We start from the raw sequence: 23,839 nt of genomic DNA on the forward strand, positions 1-23,839 counted from the left end.
CACTTGGATGCATCGCCTCGATTTGGGACAAGTATGCGCAAATACTTGTTCCTGCAGTACTTATGAATATAAAAAACCAACGATTGGTGAGATAGGGAACGTTAAGTTCGATAAGACTGGTTTAGTTGTATAAAACCAGACTATCTCATCTCATCTCATATAATTATTACAAGTTATACAAACTTCTACATAAATTGTAATAAACAATTTAATTTTTTCAAATGTCAAAATAAAAATAATATTAAAAAATTATATTATAATAATATTTTATTTAATTTTTAACAAAACATTTCATCTCATATCATTTGAACTACGTAACCAAACGAGGAATTGTTAGCTTCCTTGAATTCTGTAAACCAAACGAGGACAAATTTCTTTCATTCTTTCTATATCATAAACTTGTGGATAAGTTTTCTTGAATATCTTATCTCCACACCATACATCATGCAAAAATCTAATTTTGAATCCATCACCCACCTTAAAGTGGATATTTCTTCGAAATATATATATATATATATATATATATATGTGTCTCAACCTCTTTCTTATGCGGTTCCATAGCTCGACTCTATAAATGCCACAAGCCCTCCATTCATTTTGGTATCTTCATAGATATTTTCCAAGCAAGGATTTGTTGAAAGACTGCAAGTTCAGAATACCCAATTCTCCTTATTGAATATGAGAGTATATTGGAGCTCATTTCACTAAGTGAAATTTATACTTAGTCGTTTTTTTTTTTAAAGAATACCTAATGAATATAACAAGTTGCAGATTATATTTAAGATATTTAGCTCATAGTATATGATTATATGTAATTAGTTGCTTTCCTTTTGTCAATTTCTTGGTCAAAACTATTATTATTTATTTTAGGAGGAGCATTTTTTCCCCGTAGTGGATGAAAAAACGTTATCCCCTGCTGCATAAACAAATTTGTAGAGTTTGGAATCTTGGAACCTATCCTTGTAAAATTCTACCACTAGTAACAAAGAATGGAGGGATGTCGAACAGACAACCCATCATCCAGTACCGGGCTAGGAGACTGGTTACATCCAATTATCAAAGCAAAGGCAATGTAAATAAGGCTGTACATAACATCTCTGAAAAAAATAGATATATGAATAATTACCTTCTCATTCTACCCAATTGATGTCTAGCTGTTTTAGCTTCGTGAGCCACTTCTGTGTATCTTGAGAAATACGAGGTTTGGATGGAGTCTTATTTTCACTCTCTACATCAGTTGATGTTACATGGTCAATTTTCTTATCTTTGGTAGGGTTCCCCTGCCTATTGGGGTGCCTCACCTTGAGCGAGAGAAGACGTGAAACTTCATGAAGTCCCCCCCATTTTTCCAATGCACGAGCAATATCATAACGACCTGTAAAATTTTCACATAGATTTAATTGAAATTGGACTAACAATTCAAAACATTGACTTCACATAATGAAACTAGTACATTCCTGATATGCAACAAGGACAAAGAAAACATCATTGCGCCATTGCCAGTCCTATATGCAGATTATGGAGTCTTGAGCAACTGTAAAAACTGAGGGTGGCCTTTAATCAGAACACTGGAAATTGGTTTAGGAAGTCATGATGTGGTGCAGGGCATGCAGATAAGGTAGGAAATGAGGATTCTTGTGCTTAACTAATGAAAGATAACAAATTACTATTTTCAATTCTCTATTTTTTATTTCATCCCTCCAATATTCCAGAGGATGTCTGCGTAGTTCATTCAAGTTATAAAAGATAATTTACGTAGACTGTACTGCCTGTTGCCTTCTGAAACATGGGAGATTATTTTCACCTACCTGCACGCTCAAATGTTTTTCTACTGGGCATAAACGACGGGTCCATACCCCAGCTGCGTTGGAATCGATTTATCTGCAATAGAAAAGAACAAAGAAAAAAAAAAGTAAGAGAAGCACCTCAATGAAAGCCAGGTACTTGACATATTTTTCTCAGATTATGTTAACTACCAATTACAACAATAGAATCGCACTTTTTTTTCACATTGATGGTTAGTTCAGGTCAAAATGACAAATACTTATTTGATTGTTAGTGCTGAGCTTGGCATTCAGTGGTTTCCAATAGCCAAACCAACAAACAATAAGAAGTCTGGCACCGGACTGGACCTTTTCTGGTGACTAAAGAACTCCAATATTTGAATTGAGTCATTACCTGAGCCACAAAAGATGCTCTTTGACTAATAGCAACATAAACACACTACATTATGTCCTTGTTGATTGAGAATCTAGTGAGGCATTCTTTTCTGCCAAACTAAAAGGCACATCTGAGCTACCTAGTATGGATGAGAAGCAGCTTAGTGGTTGAGAGAGAGAGAGAGAGAGAGAGAGAGAGAGAGAGGAGAGAGTCAGTTTGATGGGTGAGTGTTTGAGAAGGAAAGTAAGACATTAGGGTTTTAGATTGTGGGTGTCTGTCAGGTTACATTTGGTCAAACCCCACCACTATTTCTAAATCATAAATCCAAAACGAACATGCTGACCATTGAAACTGAACAATGATGGTCGGTTCCAGTTGGGTCAATCATTGAGCTCCGTCTGCTAACAAACATTCACTATGCTCAGGTCTTGGTCTCAACATGGATGAAAACAAGACTAATAGCAAGAAGCTGGAGACCTATGTGACCTGTCAGTAGACGAAGTTTAACTTCTACATTCTACCTCTTCCTGCAAATTTTCAAGCTTGTCCCAGTATCCCTTTGGTTTGCGGTGTTTGTATGCAAGAGTGAGATTCATTAGTGAGGCGATTCTTCTAAATCCACCCATACGTGTGATTGCCTTCTCGATATCTACTCTTCCATGCAAACGAAGTTGCTTTCTCATGGGCATAAATCCTTCCTGCCCATGTTCTGAAATAAATTTGAGGAGCTCAGCTTTAAGAACTTCAATGTCTCTTTGCAGGCCTGGGACCCTAGGCCTCTGTCTACATGAACTTTGAACAATCAAATCAGAGATCTGCTCGGTCATTATACAACTAAAATCATGAACCATATCAAGGCTAGGTGAAGCAATTTGGTCCTCTGAATATCTAGTTTGGTCACAGGCTTTAGGCGAGTGAGTCATTTCCCTTCTTTCAACATAGTCTCGAATTGCACACAAGTTTGATGGAAGATCTTCATATATAACCTAGAAAATCACAATGGTTATATATCAATAAATTTTTCGAAGCACTTGGTGAAATGTAATAGACCAAATTTAAACATAATGATTTTCAAACTAACACATAGGTTGACCATTGGTGGACTAAATTAACCTAATGAAAAATTCACTATTAACCTATAGCTTTTTTTTTTTTTTTTCATAGGGAGTGGGGTAGTGAATAGTGGCTGATGCATAGAATTCCTTTAATCTAATATACGGTTCACATCTCTGCAGTAAGAGAAACAGATTCAACTTTATGAACTCACTCAGAATTAAATCCTTTGACTTTTCAGCCAAAATTGGTATTTACACATAAAGACAGCTTTGTTTATTAACAAAGAAATTTGACAAAACCAAAGGAGAGTTTACTCTCAAAAGGATGAGAGATACAAACCTCCTCCATGATAGCTTCAGAAAGAAAGGTATCCTTGCGCATTTTTGACTCCACAGTGTACTTCAACAACGTGTGATGATTTCCTAGTTGCTCAAAAAGCCATTTACCTTGGAATGAGTCAAAGTCCCCTTCAACTTGTTCGAAACTAATTTCATGTTCAAGATGTTCGCACAGGTCTAGCACAACACGTGCATGAAGTACCATATAAAGTAGGCCCTTACATCCTTCCTGAACAACCAATAATAGGAAAGGTATGAGTCGGCATTGTAATAATAAAGTACACCCTACAAGTATGTGTATGTGCATGATGTTTAGTTGAAAAGTAATAGGAACAGTAACTCTTATGGTAAACCATAATCGTAATGTAGTATCAAAGCATCGATCCTAGAGTTCATCTTGCTTAATTTTCTTCTTCTTTCATTCCTCCATTCTTTGTTTTCTTTTGTTTTTGTCCTCTTCTTCCTTCTTGTTGATTTCACATATCCAATTGCAGAAGTTTTCTTGGTAGCCAAGGTCTCTAATGGCATGATTGTTTGTCTTCTCATCTTGGTGATTCACTTATCTCACCTGGGATTTTATTAAGGGGTAAATTAGGAGTTTTATTAATCATGTGTATTAGTTTGTTTTCTTTTCTTTATTTTTCTTTTTTTTTTAAAACAAAGAAATTGTAGGTCTCTTTTATGGCCCTAAAAAGTGTTAAAAGGATTAAAGAGTATCAAGGGCTCAGTACCATATCCAATTAGAGTAACCCAAGGGCTCGGTAAATATGGTCCACACCATTGTCATTGGTGTAGCTTCACAGACTGATAGTTGAAATAACTACAACAATTGTTGTGATTGTTACAAATGCATGAGGCTTGTAGAAAACCTAGTATATTTTGGTTGTGGAAGCAAGATATGAGATGTGAACCAAGATAAAGTTCTGGTATGATCTATCATAGGTTGCCTTCCTCAACCTGCTCAACATGGCAAGGATAAGAATGCACTGGTGGCAGACAACTTACAACTTTCAAATAACTCTCCGAAAAGAGAAGTGGAGTTTGTTTGAGCAGCACAAACTTGGGAGGTAGATTTCTTTAGCTCCTATGCTTGGTTGTATTCTCATAGCATAAGATATGGAAGAGAAGACAAGATGTGCCAAAGCATGTCAATGAGAGAATGTTTGAAGTTAAAAGTATTTTTATAATGCACTAGTTTTTTTTCTAGGTAAAATAATCTATAATGCAGTAGTCTCCCATGAAAAATCATTTTTCCGCTGAAGAGTATTTGGAGGACAAGTTCCTTTCAAAGCATCTTTCTTTGTTTAGACAGTGGCACTCAGGAAGATCCTTACTTTGGACAACCCAAGGAAGATACACATTATGGTGGCACAGTAGTGTTGTATGTACAAGAGGAAAGGAGAATCTGGAGATCATGTTTTTACTCCATTGTGAGGTAGCTACCACATTATGGCAAACCTTAATCAGACTTTCAGGGTTGAGTTGGGTGATGCCTAGAGAGGTGTTAGATCTGTTAGCATGCTAAAGGGACAGTTTGGTAGTTACTACTGTGAGAACCTGTGGAAAGAAATTATCAAGATTTTTTTGTTTGATGTAGTGCACGTGGAGGGAAAGAAATGACCGAAATTCCGAACATTGGGGACCACCAAAGATATGAAGATTTTTTTTCTTCCAAGCACTTTTCCATTGGATGGTAGCCAACCTATGCTTTTCTAGCTTTATTCTACAATATTTTCTTGCTGTCCTCTTTCTCACTAGGTGTATGATGTGCATGATGTATCTGATGTATAGTCCTTGTGTACTTCAATTATATCTTCCTCTCTTTTTTTCTTGAATATATTATAAATGTAGACACTTATGGAGGGGAATACTTCATACACAAGTTACACTTTTACAACCATGTCCTCTAACACTCCCCCTCAAGCTGGGGCATATATATCATATAAACCCACATTGAAACAAATAAACTTTAACCGACTCCAACACAAGGACTTAGTAAACATATCTGCGAGTTGATCGGCAGATTTCACAAACGGTGTAGAAATGTCACCACTTAGTATCTTATCTCGAATGAAGTGACAATCAATCTCTACGTGTTTAGTCCTCTCATGAAACACAGGAATAGAGGCAATATGCACTGCGGCTTGATTATTACAAAAGAACTGAAGAGGGATAGGAGCTGGAAACCCAATCTCTTGAAGGAAGTGTTGCAACCATGTCAGCTCACTAGTAGTGTGAGCCATTGCCCTGTTTTCAACTTCTGCACTAGAACGAGCTACTACTGCTTATTTCTTACTCTTCTATGTAACCAAGTTACCTCTCATAAAGGTACAATATCTAGTAGTAGATCTTCTATCTGAAGAGGATATTGCCCAATCAGCATCTGGAAAGGCTTCAACCCTAAAATGTCCATTTGGTTGATACAGTAATTCAAGGCCAGGAGCTTGCTTAAGATAACGAAGAATATGAATTAAAACATCCCCATGTGAGACCCTAGACATTTGTAAAAACTGACTCAGTACACTCACCGCATAAGAGATGTCCGGTCTAGTGATAGTGAGATAATTCAATTTCCCAACAAGTCTTTGATACTTACTTGGATCTCCAAACAACTCTCATTCCCCTTTCAAGAATTTACGATTTGGGTCCATAGGGGTGTCAATAGGTCGTGCACCCAACATGCCGGTTTCTTCCAGAAGATCAAGTACATATTTCCTCTCAGATAGGTTTATACCATTTTTAGATCTATTGACTTCAATTCCAAGGAAATATTTAAGCTTGCCCAAGTCTTTTGTCTGAAACTGATAATGTAAAAACTGTTTCAGCTTAGCAATTCCAGCAGTCACTCCCAGTAATTACAATGTCGACCACATATACAACCAACAAAATGTGACCTGCATCACTATGTAGGTGAAATACTGAATGGTTTGTTTGGCATCTATGAAGACCAAATATCAATACAACATTAGAAAACTTCTCAAACCATGCTTGAGGAGATTGCTTGAGGAGATTGTTTCAAACCATATAATGCCTTTTAACTTGCATACAGTACCTTGATACTCTCCATGAGCAACAAACCCAGGTAGTTGCTCCATATAAACTTCTTCCTGCAAGTTGCCATGCAGAAATGCATTCTTAACATCTAGTTGAAATAAGGGTCAGTCTAAATTAGCAGCAAGAGAGATCAACACTCGAATAGAGGAGATTTTGGAAACTGGGGAGAAAGTCTTCTCGTAATCAATTACAATGTTTGAGTGTAACTCTTAGCAACCAAGCAGGCTTTTCAAACATTCCACTGAACCATCAAGATAAAATTTGATTGTATATACCCATTTACAGCCAACAGGTTATTTACCAAGTGGTAGTGGAACAAGATCCCATCTCCCATTATGGTGAAGGGCATCCATTTCATTTTTCATAGCTGTCCTCCATCCCGGATCACATAAAACATCCCGAATTGTCTTAGGAACAGAAATTTTTGAGAGTTGAGAAGTAAAAGATGAGAATGAAGGAGATAAGGCATTATATGAGACAAATTGACAAATCGGATGTTGAGTAACACAAGATTGAGTACTTTTGTGGAGAGTAATAGGTGGAGAGTCTGAAGTACTAGGTAACTCAGGATCTGAAGATGGAGACACGGTTGGTGGAGGCATAAGAGCCGGCAGTCGCAAGCGACACGAGTAAACCTATAAAGGAATTGGGGGAGGCATTGAGGAGGGTTGGGTAAGGTTGGGTGAGTGTGAAGGAATTGCTAGGCTGAAACAGTTTTTACACGATCAGTTTCAGACAAAAGACTTGGGCAAGTTTAGATATTTCCTTGGAATTGAAGTCAGTACATTTAAAAGGGTATCAACCTATCTCAGAGGAAATATGTACTTGACCTTCCGGAAGAAACTGGCATGCTAAGTGCACGACCTATTGATACCCTATGGACCCAAATTGTAAATTCTTAAAAGAGGAAGGGGAGTTGTTTGGATATCCAAGTAGGTATCAAAGACTTATTGGGAAATTGAGTTATCTTACTATCACTAGACCGGACATCTCTTATGCAGTGAGTGTACTGAGTCAGTTTTTACAAACACCTAGGTCTTACATTGGGATGCTGTTATTCATATTCTTCGTTATCTTAAGCGAGCCCCTAACCTTGGATTACTGTATCAACCAAATGGACATCTTAGGGTTCAAGCCGTTTTAGATGCTGATTGGGTAGGATCTCCTTTAGATAGAAGATCTACTACTGGATATTGTACATTTGTAAGACGTAACTTGGTTACATGGAAGAGTAAGAAACAAGCAGTAGTAGCTCAGTCGAGTGCAGAAGTTGAATACAGGGCAATGTAGAAACACAATCTGGAAAACCATAATTCAACTTGAAAATCCAAGAAACACAACCTGGAAATGTAGAAACTTAGTCCAAGTATCCGAAAAAAACCGGAATAACAAAATTCCAGCCCTGTATCGGTTGAAATTACACTGTATTGACTTTGAATTGCATGATTTCGACCTGTATCGGGTTTGAACTGACAGGTATCGGCTCGGAACTGGCTTGTGGCTTGTATCGGGTCTGTATTGGCTCTAACCGGTCAGTATCGGGTATCGGCCGAAACTGAGCTCAACCTAAACTTAAAACTTGATTAGGTTATCCTAAACGAGAATAAGTGGTTTTGGAATTACCTTATCCTTGTTACCAAATAGGCATTATTCCGGATTAGGAGCAAGCTCTTACTCCAAGTTGGGTTTATCTGCCTTTAAGGATGGGATTGCTTATCCCTGCAACCTAACACTCCGTCCCTTCAACGTTGCCGGTGAAAGGCGGCACTTCCGGCGATAGTTGACGATGGGGAACACGCCGGGATGCACAGACAACGACGACAAACTCACCACCGGTGTCCAATACCGGAGATGAAGCTGGAAAATCGACGAAAACACCTCGAACCTCCTATTGGCCGCTAACGATGAAAGGAGAAGCTGCCGGGATGCTCAGAAAATGACGATGAACACAGATCCAGCAGCAGAAGCCATTGTTGAGCTTAGATCCGACGACAAAATTGAGATCGAACACCAAAAATTAGTCCGACTGAACATACTCCGATCGAACACCACAAACTACTCTGATGAGCTCAGACAATAGTGGCTCTGATACCATGTAGACACTTATGGAGGGAAAATACTTCACATTACTTATTCATTGATGTACAACATCATATATATACTAGATACAATTGACAATTATACCCTCACAAGTTACACTTTTACAACCATGTCCTTTAATAATAAAGAATAGGAGGTTTGGGATGCTCTCTAGTAGGATATTTGCTTCATAGGACAATACGTTCTCACCCTGTGAAGTGGGCTATTGGATAGTCGGAGCATGCTCTTAAGAATGTGAATTTTATGGAAAGCGGCATTTATATATTTTTTATGCTTTAGATGAGAAAGCTGTCACAGAAACCCTTGATGCTGATCATCATGACTTGTTTGGCAAGGTGATTGTTCTTAAAAAATGTCAACTGGGACTACAAATAGGAGTGTGCCTTTGAGGACGAAACTCTACAATTTTTCCCTTGAGATGTGGAAGGATTGAGCCATCAGGGTATCGTATTGGGTAACCCACTCCAAGGTGGTATGAGAACTAGCAGGGGCAGCAGGCTTTTGTTAAGCAAGTAGGCCTTTGTTTTGTTGTGCATGTGTGTGTTTATTTGTTTGAGATAGCATATATTCTTGGGTTGTGAGAGCTTAATTGGTTTAGGTGTGCTCTCTTATAGAAAGAGTTGTTTCTATCTTTGTTGTGGATGACACGTTGGATATGGGACCAAGGTATGCATGGACTATGTTGTCTATTTCTAGGTTTTTTGGATGATTGCTATAGATTTTAATGGACAAAGCCTCCATGACTTTGTTACGTATCGGAAGGAAGCTGTTCAGAAGGAAGGTTCTGTGTTGGAGAAGCTGGGTTAGAAGCCATAGCAGGAAGAAGAGTTAAATGCAGAAATGGAAGAAGGAAGAAGATGGTAGTTCATTTCGTTAAGTGAGTTTTTGGCTTTGGTGATAGTAGTGAAGAAGTGGAGGCCTTACTTGCTTGGAGGTTCTTTCATAGTTAGAACTGACCATCAAAGCTTTAAATACTTGTTGGAGCATAAATTTGGCACACCAGCTCAATAGAAATGGCTGTCGAAGTTGCTGGGATATGAGTTTTGTATTGAATATAAAAAAGGGGTAGAGAACAAGGTGGCAGATGTCTTGTCCAGAAGAGAAAGGAATGAACATTCTGCAGTCTTATCTGCTATTACTGTGCCAAATCCTACTTGGTTGGAAGAGATTAAGAAGGCTTACACAGATGATCAGGTAGCTTAGAAGATCCTTCAGCCAGTTCAAATTTTTCTCTCAGACATTGAGTTCTGTTTAAAAAAGGGAGGATCTACATTATTGCAGGTCACTCAGGTTTCCATAAGTCCTTGCATAGAGCTAAATTAGATTTTTACTGGCCTAGATTGAAAGCTAAAATCAGGAGATTTATCAGGGAATGTGAGATTTGCCACAGAAATAAAGCTGAAAATGTGCATCCAGCTGGGTTACTAAAACCCTTACCAATTCCTCAACAAGTATGGACAGATATTTCAATGGACTTTGTGGAGGGGCTACCTGTGTCAAAAGGCCATTCTGTAGTCATGGTGGTGGTTGATAGGCTGCTCACTTCTTGGCCCTAAAGCATCCTTTCACAGCAGCTAAGGTAGCTTCTTTGTTTTTGAACAATATTATCAGGTTGCATGGTATGCCTAGGAGTATTGTGTCAGATAGAGATTTGACTTTCACCAGCTCTTTTTATAGGAGTTCTTCAAGCTACAAAGTGTGAATTTATCTTACTCTTCAGATAACTATCCTCAAAGTGATGATCAAACCGAAGCCGTGAATAAGTGTTTGGAACACTTTCTGAGGTGTTTTTCAGGTGACAACCCAAGGTTGTGGTTTGAATGGTTACCCTTGGCTGAATGGTGGTATAATACCACCTTTCATTCCTCTACCAAACTCACACCATATGAATTTCACCTACCAGATTCCAAGCATGTATTCCTGGGTTATCACCTAATCAAGTTGTTGAAGAGCTATTGAAGACTCGGGAGCAGATCTTAACTACCCTGAAGAACAATTTGATAGTTGCACAGGAAAGAATGAAACTACAGTTTGATAAACATCATACTGAGAGAGTATTTGCAATGGGGGAATTGGGTTTATCTAAGGCTTCAGCCTTATCGGCAGAGCTCATTGGCAGTGAGAAGAGATTTGAAGTTATCACCCAGATTTTTTGGTCCATTCCAGATAATAGATAGAATTGGACAAGTGGCTTATAAGCTCGATCTTCCATCTCAGTCACAATTGCATCCTGTGTTTCATGTTTGAAAAGAAGGTGGGCCAACATGTATCTCCACTCTCTACACTACCAGCAATAGATGTCCACGGGGAGATCATTCCTGAGCCTCAAACAGTTTTACAGCGTTCCAGTAGGAAAGCCAACAACAGAGCCCTGCTCGAACTTTTAGTGCAATGGCAGGGGACTGATATTGAGGAAGCTACTTGGGACCTTATTGGCCGCTTCGACAAAAGTTCCCTCACCTTGTGGGCAAGGTGCTTTGAAGGGGAGGGGTATGTTACGTATTGGAAGGAAGTTGGGTTAGAAGGAAGGTTCTGTGGTGGAGAAGCTGGGTTAGAAGCCATAGATAGTTGGGTTAGAAGCCATAGCAGGAAGAAGAGTTAAATGCAGAAATGGAAGAAGGAAGAAGATGGTAGTTAATTTTGTTAAGTGATGTAGAGATTCAACGTTGTGTTGCATGAATAGAATGTTGTTGTTTTGATTAGTCTTGTGAATGTAAAGTGATGTAAATGGAACGTTGTCGTTTTCAGTATTAAATCCTGATATGAAACGTTGTTGTGTAAGAATGGAAAGAATGATTAAAAAGGGAGTCAAAAGGAGGGAAGCATTACAAAAGGATTTACACAATTCAATTCTCTCTCTCCCTCTCTATCTCTCTCTCTCTCTCTTCTCTCTTCTTGGAGAGTGACAATCTCGAACTCAATGATTGAAGGGTCCATTACAGACTTCCTTGTATTAGTTCTAATTCTAACTTGGTGTTTCTCGTGCATATACCCCATGCACTTGAGCTATTCCTATCATTATTATCAATAAGATTTATAATTACCTATTAAAATGATCTATTTCTGAGTTTTTTGACAATTAGCTTACCGAAAACCAGACACATCAACATGTCCCCAGGTAAAATCAATAAATTTACATACGTTCACAAACAAAATGAATAGAAGTTAACTACTTCTATGTGCAAGTAAATAAACACTTTTCACATGAGGCACTTGTCTCATATTGCAATTAATTAGTATCCTGCTTTTACCTGAAGAATGCGGACCTTGTTGTTTTCTCGTGACAATATCTTGCTGATTGCTAAATTGGGTACTATTCTGCAAATAATAATTTAAATAAGGAAAAACTATGAAGAAAGCAATTTATCTAAAACCCATCTCTAACAGCAGCTTGTAGCACCACCCTTCTCTCCCTCTCAAAGACAACTATGCAGCAATGAATATCTCAACGATTACATATTTCATGGAGAACTATTCCAGATTAAGAAAAATTTCAATGCTAAATGGACCTTAGATTAAAGAAAAAGGTTCCCTTCAAATGCTCCATGAAAGGAATGATGGTAGGGCATCCCATATGAGTCCACTCTTGTGTCTATTAAAGCAACCTCTCGAGCATGCCATAAATCTACTACAGGCAGGAATAACCAACTGCATCATTTTAATAAATGAGAACTCATTTTTTGGTGCCCAATGTGATGGAAAATGTTGGACATGACTCCCAAGTGTGGCATGCAAAAGTCATTAACACACCCTCCAATGCTGAAAATATTCAGGATGCCACAGGTCAGGATGACTTGTGCCTTGTTGAGCATGCGGCATCCCTTTTTTCCCCATTTCACCTTATCTTGGTGTCAAAGATTCAGGGATATGCCTTTGTCAAATGTGCATACCAGTAGGAGCACTTAATTTGGCTCTGCATCAAAGGAAATTTGGGTTTATTGTGTTCCGATCTAGTTTTGAGTACGACCCCAGATTTATACATATTTATGGCAAGTAGAACACATCCTAACAGTTTTTCCATTCTTATTTGGTAAACGCAATCCAGAGATTGAGATTCTGAAAGAATTGATATAGGATTTACACAAGGAAGCAGCCAGTATCTTACGGACTTCCGGTAATGGAATATCTACATTTAGAGAAGGTACACAAACCAAAAGCATGAGTCACTTACTCGGGAAGACTTTCATAAGCAGTTAAAATGCTCCATACTTCATGAACAGGAGCTTTTACTGTGATGCTAGCAACAACACAACGATGAACGCCTCCATTTTCCTTCAGACCAAAATCATAGTATCAGATACTTCTAAAACAGGTATGCTCTCCTGGCGAAGGAAGGCCAGGCAAAGGTAGTCTAGGGTCAATCATTTACCAATAGACCATCAAATCTACGAAGATGAACTTCATCCACCAAGCAAGGTCTATCAAGTCTGCAAACTTTTCCAAAAACACCCCAGTTACTGTTTGATTCACTAGAAGTTGGAGACAAGGGACCAACATTAGAGCCAGCAAATCTCTCTTTAAACTCTCCAAGTGACAATTTATCCATTTCACACAATGTACCATCCAAGTGCTTGTCGAGTGAACTAACAACACACATAGATGTTTGTGCAGAGGCATTGCCACCGAGTGTGACATTCTTCATTCCTTCAACGTTCCTTTCAGCTCTACAAGCCAATGCTTGAAGATTTACAGGCAGATCTGATCTGATGATTCGCTCCAAGAAAATGGCAGGAAAACTGAATCTTGGTATCACATTAACTTCGTAAGATAAAGTTGTCAATGATGAACTGCAAAGGAGAAGTTAGGAAAGTAAAAAACATGATTTTAATGGCAATAATTGCACAGGTATTTGCAAAAATAGAGAATTGATGAGTGGATGGAAAATTGATGGCGATAGCAAATGAGAATAATAATTGAACAAGAACAATGAATCGCCTTGACTTCATCCAAAATAATACGCTATTGGATTTTACTCAACATATCAACTATGGATTTTTAAGGTTAAAGAACTTCACAACAGCTTTTTGACACACATTGGGTATTTTTTCATAGTAAAAACAATTTGATAATGGATTTGATATCCTCTGCTAATAAATATTGATAGGAATCTAGGTGTCAAGGTCTTCAAATTTAAGACAAATTCGTTCAGGTCTTCCTGGTACCTAAGGGAGAGAACCTATTCAAGTTCAAAGTAGGCATGGCTCAGCCTTTCTGAATTTCAGCCTGTATAAGTTCAGCTTTGTCCAAAAAACCACCGATGTTTTGTATACGTTGAGACAAAAAATGCAATATGAGAGTTCAGAAGATAAAATGCTTTATAAAAATAAAGAATTAGTATTGCTGATTCATACCATGATGCACTGACTATTTTGTGATTTTCAGTGTACTCGTTCTTAACAATTTCACTTTAGGCTTTTCAACCATCCTTGAAAAAGGAGAGAAAGCAACATCTAGCTCGACCATACAACCATCCTGATAATTTACTGAGCTTTGGTGAAGGGGCACCATGACTGGCTTAAGGTGAAATCAAGAAGTTAACTTTGACCCCAGTAGAAGGGCATGATCCTTTGATAAGTTGACTGATATTTTGATTTAAGCATCTCCAGAATCAAAACATGTAAATGCTAGATTCTTTTATAAACATGTTGGTTTTCCATCCAAAAATATGTGAATTGTACCTCAGTCCAGATTTTAATGACCATTTGCCTTCAAACTTCTTGAAGTCTCCATCAACCATGGAAAAGTGGAGTTCACGGTCATTAGCCTGAACCATTGAAACTTTCTTAGAGGTACTATGTATGCAGGAAATATATAGATGAGAACTGTGATCAAACAGTAAAGGATAAAATTACAGCTATAGAAGTATGCAAGAAGAAAAGAAGGTTGCTCCCGTTTCCTATTCAGGAGTTAGTCCCAGTTGTAAGCACATAGAATTTGGCTTAAGATTCTTTACATTGGGGAATTCTTGAAGATCCAAGACAACACGTGCTTCAATGTGCCAATATAGTGCCCTTTGCAAGCCTCTTTGCTCCAACCATATCCGGCCGGGATGTGGGCAAGGTATTCTCCCGCTAACAAATCAAACAACGTGAAATCCGGTCAGATAAAGTAATAATCATAAGTTATAACACTAACAACAACAAACAAATCAATTTCACATGGAGCCACCAGATATTAGTCACATACATCTGGCGGAAGCCAGTAAGCAGGTTGCTTCATTCTATCCCGCAAACTAATTGACCAAAGGCTATATTATATGTACTACAATAATTCACTAAACAGTAACATATGACAAACTGAGAAAATTCATCTATCTATGTGGAAACGTATTGAACTGGCCTAAGATACCAGCCCGAAGCACAGAGTAGATATAAAATTTTCCAGCCGGAAGGATTCAAGAAACCCCACAAAGCAGATTATGGTCACTTGTAAAAAACATTTGTTTTATTTATTTGTCACCTGCAAACAAGATTGGGGATGAAATCGGCGAGGCGCTCGTAATCGGTAAGAGCATTCCAGACCGATTCAATGTCGGCATTAACAGAAATGTGGGCCTTGATTCTCCGTTCCCTCCAAGATATCACTTCCACCTCGCAATGTACCTTTCTCTGTTCATTCTCATCTTCTACACCCTCGGTATGGGTATTACTAGTATGCAGAAGGTTCTTTCGGGAGTGGTTCCATTGGGATCTGCCAAACGAGGAAGAGATAGCTACCCACTTTCTGCAGCGCTGGGAAGGGTGAAGTTGAAATTCAAAAAGGCTCGGAAACCCGGGGCTTGTTTTCGACGTAATTTGGAGAGCGTGAGCTCTAAGGTTGGAGAATGAAAATTTGCAGGTGATCATGGAGGGAGACACAGAGTGAGTGTGGGTGTGTGTGTGAGTGGGTGAGAGGCAGAAGCTGAGGCTGAGGGCAACTCGGACCGTTAATGGCGACCACAAGTTCTGTGGGTGGTGGTGTGGTGTGGCGATGCTGGCCAATCAATTCTAGCTCTGTCATAGAGAATTGGGGCCATTTTGGTAATTTCGGTTGAAAATGTGTGGTAGCCGTTACAGACCTCTCCTCGTCGTTGCCCGGTGGTGACCGACCCCGCCAAAGCCCCCCCCAAAACTTTTTTTTTTTTTTAATTGCTTTAATTACACCGTTACTTGACGGTTTAGTTCTGGTTCAGATAGTAAAAATATTTCTTTTTATCTGATTTGATTTTATTATTATAATTTTTTTAAATTTTTATATAAAATATAATAAATAATTTTATTTTTTTAAAATTTAAAATAATAATAATATTAAAAAATAATATTTTCTTTTAACTTTTATTTAAAATTACCAAATTCTTCTTCTTTCATGTTGAACCAAAACGGCTCTGTAAAAAGCAATTAGATTGTGTTCAGATGTGAGGTCATTTGACATAATTTTGTATGTAAATATATATATATATATATATATATATATATATACTAGCATTAGGTAACGTCCAAGGGACGTTTGCCTAATTTTTTTTTTAAGTTTTTTTTATTTAGTGATTGAAGAAGTGTTTTTTTAATAATTTTGTGAATTTTTTATTTTTTTAAATATTTATGATGATTAAAAAAATACATGAAAAAAAATAAAAAAAATAAAAAAGTGAAATACACATTCAGGACATATTTTCAGGCTACTTCTTCGCTAGTTGTAGCAGTTCTTTTTAGTTAATTAAGAATATTATCATATTTAAATTATGTTAAAACTCTAATTATTTATATAGTTATACTTTTTTAAAAATATTTAACAAAATTTCATCATTTATTTAATGATGAAATATTAGTATTTTATAAATTAAATTTGATAATTTATTTATAATATGATATTTATATGTTAATTATCTATTTTAAATTAATTTAAATCAGTCTTTAAATTTTTACCATTTGATCAAATTTGAAGAGTTATGATGAAGGGTTAGATTTAAATCCTAGAATGTGCTTGGTTACTTTGAAATTAGTGATACTTATGTAAAATCCTATATGGCGTAAGATTTTCTAATTGATAAAAAAAAACACATTTGCCACATCTGTCAAATTGAAGAAAAAAATAAAGTATAATTTTGAATATTAAAATAGTCTAATGTATAAGAATAAAATTATTATTTATTTATGTTCATCATTTATTATGAAATTTAAATTATATTAAAAATTCAAATTAATTAGATAATTTTTTTCTCTTAAAAATGTACAGTAAAATTTTATCATTTATTTAATGATGAAAAATTAGTATTTTATAAATTAAAGCTGATTTTTAGTATATGATATAATATTATTCTCTTAAAAACATTCAGTAAAACTTTATCTTCTATTTAATGATGAAAAATTAGTATTTTATAAATTGAAGTTAATTTTAAGTGTATGATATAATATTTAAATTTTAATTATCTATTTTATGTTAGTTTAAATCAATATTTAAACTTCTACCGTTAAATTAAATTTGAAGATTAAAGATGAAGGGTTAGAATTTAAAACCTAAAAATCAGTATTTTTCCCTACTTTTCATTTCTCCCTCTCTCTCATTCCTCACGCACGATTATGGTATTACGTCGTATATTGGCATTTACACGGACAAACCCAAAAAAAAAAAAACCTATTTACTGTTCATAATTACTGTTTATAAACAATAACATTAACAGTAATAAACAGTATAAGATATGCGAAAAAAAAACCATTAAAAAAAAAAGGCATCTTTACTGTTTATTATTGTTGATGAACAGTAATAAACAGTAACCGTACAGGCTCTTTTTAAGTAATAAGCATATATATTTTTCATCTAAGCACACATAATTTACTTTATCTGAAATAATTTTATTTTTTTATCTTAATTCAGTAGTGTTCATTGAAAATACTTTTCTTTGTAAAACATATAAATAAAATAATTATTTCATTACTATAATAAAAATTAATTATTAATAAAACTTATTATTAACTTGTCATAAAAAAAAGTTAAATATATTTTAAATTATTTGATACATTTTAGCATCAAGGCATGATTACCCACAAGATCAGACGGCGGGAAGAATCATTACCCCAATCCAAATTTATGCGGCTACTATTATTCTTTAGCCTTTCATCTTTCATCTCTGCTAATATTGGCTCAAAATGTCTCCTTTCAAAACATTTTATCGTATAATAATTTTATATATAATCGTAAAATTTATAAATATTATATAATTATTTTAAAAAAGAGTAAAATTTATTATTTAAAAATTAATTTTTTTATATAAATTTTATATTTTTTTTATTTTTTTTAAATAATTATACGACATTTACACAATTCACGATTGAAAATATATTTTTTCTTTATCGTATTACGGACAGACCTTGTATTTTTCCTACTCAGCACAGTAAGTGGCACAATTAGTTTGTCTGAAATACCAATAGTTAGCTTGTAGCCAAGTTTTGTGTTGATACGGTTTTCGATTCCCCAGCAAGATATAATACTCTCTCCTTCCTAGTTGTTCTGGAGGTCTTGTCGGTGGTGCTTGCTGCAAATATTCCATGCCTAAGCTAGTTCTCAAATAAATTCAAAATGAAGATTACAAGGGAAAATATAGAAAGAATGCATCGAACCTTTTCCTTGGGTTTGAGTCCTAAATTTGATTGATCTAAGGATTAAACCAACCATATTAGCACTAGATCTGGCTTTTTCCATGAAATAAACCATTAATAAACAACATTGCATGCTTCACATTTAAGATCTAAAATTGATCTAAGCATTAAACTCAAGATTACAAGACAAAAATTGCATAGAAACATAACACAACTCGTGAGCCTGAAGTTTGTGTTTCAACCAGACCTTAACATACATAAAATTCATTCCCTCAAGATCACATCCATAAATCTTCAAAATAATTTCCTAACATATAGATCAAAGTCTTAAGAACAACATATGTGAATATCAAGACCATAGGAGCATGCTTTCATAACAAAAGATCAAAACTTACTCAAAATAGAAACTACTTTTACACCTCCAGTTTCTAACTTTCTCATATCATGCAAAACTCTTAGTAAAAACTCTCAATATGCAACAATTTTAAATCCAACTTGCATTTTAATATGTTAACTCTAAACCTTGAAAAGATCGGACCAAGATCTTGTCAAGAACAGCATCTAAAAAATAAAAAATCACACACTGTCCAGATTATCACCTAGTATGACCTTTGCATGCTTAAGCAGATTTTTTACTAACTAAAAATCTATTAAAAATCACACAAAATATATCAATGGAAACTAGATTTAAAGTGGAACAATTTATGTGAATAGAGTTTTGTGAGAATCTACCTGTAAAGGTTTCGAAAAATTCGAGCAATGAAGGCCATAAAAGTTGTCTGAAGTTTCTCCTTGAGTTCTCTCCAAGAAATTATTTCAAAAGTGACAAAAGCCTAAAGAACAAGCCATAAAAGATTCATATATTGCTGGAGGGGTTGAGAGGGGATGTGAGGGTGACTTTTTGGTAATGGGTTGTTAGCCAAAACCATGGGCTTCAACACATGGTTTTGTGCCTTGAAGCTATCGTGTGATGGGGTGGTGGTGAGGTGGTCGATTGCCCTCTCATAAACCACTATTTGGTGCTGAAATGGGTAGTGGAAGTACACTCATGGCAGTGAAAAAACTTTCCCAAGAAGTCATTCGTAGGTGGTGCATTTCGGTTGGTCTTAATGGACATAAACCGATTGGGCCTCATTTGGGGTTTCAATAAGGCTCTATGGAAAAACTATCTTGACTTTATGTTAAGGAAATTGTCAGGTTGCACGGAGTACCTAAGACTATAGTACCAAACTGAGATACTCGTTTTACCTCACGATTTTGGCAAAGTTTGCAAAAGATGTTAGGCACTCATCTGAACTTTAGCAGTGCTTATCATTCTCAGACGGACAAATAAACGGAACATACAATTCAAACTCTAGAAGATATGCTACAAGCATGTGTTATGGAGCTAAGTGGTGATTGGGAAAGTCACCTACCTTTGATGGAATTTACCTACAATACTAGTTTTCAATTTACCATCTAGATGGCACCCTACGAGGCTCTGTATGGAAGGAAATATAGATCCCTGTTGTATTGGGATGAAGTGGGTGAAAGGAAAATGTTAAGACTTGAATATCTACAAGAAGTACATAGACAAGTAATTGTGATCCAAGAAAGAATGAAAGCAGCTTAGAATAGACAGAAAATCTATGCCGATAACCGACACAGGAATTTAGAATTTGCAGCAGGAGATTGGGTATACCTCAAAGTATCGCCCATGAAAGGAGTCATACGTTTCGGCAAGAAGGAAAATTAAATCCCCGATATGTAGGACCTTACGACGTGGTCGAAAGAGCTGGCCCAGTAGCTTACAGATTGGATTTGCCAGCAAAGATGCAGGGAATACACAATGTGTCTCATGTATTAACTTTGAAGAAGAGTTTTGGAGAAAAACAACCAGTAGTTATGAAGTCCGATGAGATTCAGCTTCAATCCAATTTGTCTTATATGGAATGGCCAGTACAGATCGTGGATTGTAAGGAACAGAAGTTAAGGAATTGGAAGATACCTCTAATGAAAGTACTCTAGAATAACCCAGAATTCGAAGAAGCAACTTGGGAACGGGAAGATACAATGAGAAATGAATACCCCCATTTGTTTGTAGTTTAAAAACCTTTGATGTATGTATGAATTGTATGGTGTGGATGTATTAGATGTATATGTATGCTGTGAATGTTTTGTTTTGTGAGAAATTGCCTGTTTCGTGCTTGCTAGTTTAAGTATGGTAATCATGTGTGCACTTATCGAACCCTTGAAATAGGGAATGGCACGAACTAGAAGGACCCCGCGTATGTCTGTTAATTCAATGGCACGATTGAGGGAACAAAGAGAACGTCGTATCAGAGAGCGCTTGTAACGCCCCGTTCCCGGAGGTCCGGAGAGTTAACTCTTAATACCTCAAATCAACTTAAATAGTACAACTATAAAATCCGAAAAATTCAATAAAATATTAATCAATTTAATCAATCCAAATATCTAAGTTCCTCCATGGGGACAATAAAGAAAATCTCAATAACACAAATTAAAGACTCTCTAAAACTCGAAATTATCCTTAACTCATCATATCAAAATATCTTAAACATAAAATTTGGTTTACTAACTACGACTCTCAAATAAGCACTTGTACCATCGGGCACTTATTCCACTCTGATCATCACACCTGCTAAAACTTTCTACTCTTGTTCTCCAGCTGAACCATAAAAAAATATCTGAAAATATATGGAGATAAGGGGTGAGTTATCAACAACTCAGTAAGCAGATGGCATATACTAGTGTGTAAACATGAGCATTTACAGGGTTCAGAATGCAGAACAAAAATATTTTCTTTCAGAATGCAGAATCAGAATAATATTTTCAAAATGCAACGTTAGAACATGTTATCAAGAATATCAGAGCGAAAGTTCGAAAATATTCATAATCAAAATCACTTTGGCATAACATAAACTGAAACATCATATCTTATCTTATCAAATCAGAACAAATACCATGTTTAACCCCCGTGGTAGGGTTGTGCAAACCCCGGTAGCTAACCGAGCAGAAATAGAATGTGAATCTTCCCCTTATTCATTCTCGGAGCCCCAAGTGTGCACATAGGAAAGACTACGCAGAAAACCATTTTGTTTCCAAAATGGGTGCACCAGAAACAGAAAAGTTGGTACCAACCCGAACAGAGGCCATAGTTTTACACCCATGGTGAGGTCAGAACGAAACAAAAACAGAAACAGAATGTTATGCCAGAGGTTTTCAGAAATCACATCAGATCATAACAGAGTACAGAAAATCTTCAGAACAGAACAAAATCATTACACAACATAATTTATGCACAAAATTTCATATTCGCTCTATTTTTCAAAGTTCAGAAACAGAATGTCAAAAATAAACTCATGTCTACACCAGTCATAACAGAAAATAATTTCTTCTTAAACAGAATCTCATGAGTAATGTAGAACAAATAACTAAGGCAGTTCAAATTTCTTTCAACATCAAATATGTATATTTTCCAAAATTAACCTCAGCTCATTTTATTTTAAATGCAAAGTCTAGCATAGGAACCCCGCTTATCTGAACTTCTTAGCTTTTTCGGAATTCTTCAAAAACGTCGAACAATAATTAATCGTCACCTATAAAATAATCGCGTAATTCTCATAAATTTCCAATTAATCACGTATTTCGATATTTAATCCTAAACTTATAAAATAACCTATTTAATTCCTCAAAACCTAAAATTACAAATCATCACTTTCTAAAATCGTCAATGCTAACTTAATACTATGACTAAAATATTTAAAAGTCAGACCTATTTATTATTGAAACCCAACTATAAAGTTTAATACTGGATAATATAATTATTCCAAAATATTTTAAAATAACCCATAACAATTTTAAATAGACTAAAACATATCTAAAATGTAAAAATAACATTACACGAATATTGTTTACTATTAAAATAAATATTTACTTAAAAAACATATTAAAATACTTAAATGATTTTTTGTAATCATAATTATATAAGAGTGTACTAATACATAATAAGAATTTTAAAGCACATTAATATAACACTTAGTAAAAGTGCACTAATGTAATTTCCTTCATTTCTTTGAAAACCAATAAAACCTACGGAAAACAAAATAATGTGCAAGGCAGGGGCTTTCTCACGGAGGAATCATGCGGCAACGTGTGATGGTTGGACTGGGTAGGCAGTGGCGACGCGGCTGGAGAGCAGGCGTGCGGCGGACATGCTATCAAGCTGGGTTAAGCACGAGAGAGGGAGAAAAATGGAGAGTGAGAGAGCGAGGGTCCACATCATGTGGAAAGGAAGGAAATCAGACCGTGAGATGGGAAGGAGGCGTGCGACGGAGGCTCATTGAGAGAGGTGGAGCTGCGACGGAGCTAGGTGGCTCGGGGTGACGTGAGGTGGCTGACGGAACTCTCTATGGAAGTGGCGTCGAAGTGGAGGGGCTGGTGCCGTGGGGTTGCTGGGTTAACTCAGGGGGGAAAAAAGGAGTGCTCTGTTTTGATGATCAAAAATAGGGGATGACTTCTCGCAACTGCCAGTGGTTGGCATCGTGTATGGTGCAGATACGGTGGCTTACGGTTGCACGAGGGGCTGGGCAATGACTGGTGGCTTCCGCCGTGCAAGGGAAAGACTTGCACTAGGTGGTTTCCGTTCGGCTGAGTGCACACGGCATTGGCTTTTCTGATGCAGTAATGCTAAGCTGCGTCTCGGGCTGGCTCGCTTGTGACAGTGGAGCGGTGGTTGAAGATGGTAGCAGCGGCTGGAACTCAGTGGAGGGTTTGATGGAGGTTGAGACGCAGTGCAGGCTTGCTGCGAACTTACGTGCATGGTGGAGGCATTGGGCTGGTTTTCGATCGGGGCAGTGGCTGGGATGCTGCGCGGCCGCTAGTCTTCAAGCTGTTGTGAGGACGTGCACTGAAGTTGGACGGTGGGAGGGCATGCAACGCTGCGGTTGCTGTTTGCGTGGGAAGGAGTTTCTAGCGGCGGCAGTGTTTGGGTAAATTCTCATTACTTGGGAAAAATATATCCATCTATATATATGTGAGGTGAAACCCTAGAGAGACGAGAGAGACGTGTGTGTGCATGCATGCCGTGAACGAATGCGTGTGTATGCATGCCGTGGATGAGAGGCAGACCAAGGGGAAAAAGAAAAAAAGAAAAACAGAAAGAAAACAAAACAAAATTAAATCTGGTGTTTAAAAAAAAAACTAAACATGTGAAGAAAATATAATAAAATAAATGAACTAAAAATAAATAAATAGATAAAAATAGAGTTTGGTTGGGTCCGGGTGTTACAGCGCCTTCAAAGAAAACAACAGGCGTTAGCAAAGCAAGCAAGACAGATGGAACTATTTGAGTATCATCGCACTCATGTAATGGATGCGGACAGTTGAGGAAGACCTCGCTTTTGATGAGCATTACCACATGAGAAACGACAGCCGTGGAGTAGCTCGAAGGAAGTAGAAAGAAGAAATCTGCGTAATTTTGATCCAGAAGCATAATCAAGTCACACAATGGAAGAGTGAGCAAGTCAGTTTGTACCTTTTGAAACTTCGGATACATCT

General features: G+C 36.7%; 1 protein-coding gene across 4 annotated transcripts; it reads right to left on the reverse strand.

Annotated features, from left to right (window-relative positions):
- Positions 1 to 367: 367 nt before the first annotated feature.
- LOC108995786 lies at positions 368 to 15,659 on the reverse strand. 4 transcript variants are annotated; one of them, XM_018971413.2, is made up of 11 exons: positions 15,168 to 15,658; positions 14,662 to 14,779; positions 14,387 to 14,472; positions 13,078 to 13,495; positions 12,880 to 12,980; positions 11,960 to 12,026; positions 3,556 to 3,783; positions 2,682 to 3,146; positions 1,809 to 1,881; positions 1,127 to 1,375; positions 368 to 642 (listed from the first exon to the last, which is right to left on the reverse strand). In XM_018971413.2, exons 1-10 carry the CDS (start codon positions 15,551 to 15,553, stop codon positions 1,131 to 1,133), a joined length of 2,187 nt encoding a protein of 728 aa, XP_018826958.1. In that variant the 5' UTR covers positions 15,554 to 15,658; the 3' UTR covers positions 368 to 642; positions 1,127 to 1,130. The 4 variants fall into 4 exon arrangements, with proteins under 4 accessions (XP_018826958.1, XP_018826957.1, XP_035551622.1 ...); XM_035695728.1 differs by lacking the exon at positions 368 to 642 and adding an exon at positions 1,458 to 1,543 and having other exon boundaries at positions 1,275 to 1,375; positions 15,168 to 15,659; XM_018971412.2 differs by lacking the exon at positions 368 to 642 and having other exon boundaries at positions 946 to 1,375; positions 15,168 to 15,657.
- Between the last annotated feature and the right edge of the window lie 8,180 nt (positions 15,660 to 23,839).

This window comes from Juglans regia, chromosome 11 (assembly GCF_001411555.2).
Source record: "Juglans regia cultivar Chandler chromosome 11, Walnut 2.0, whole genome shotgun sequence".
Taxonomy (NCBI): domain Eukaryota; kingdom Viridiplantae; phylum Streptophyta; class Magnoliopsida; order Fagales; family Juglandaceae; genus Juglans; species Juglans regia.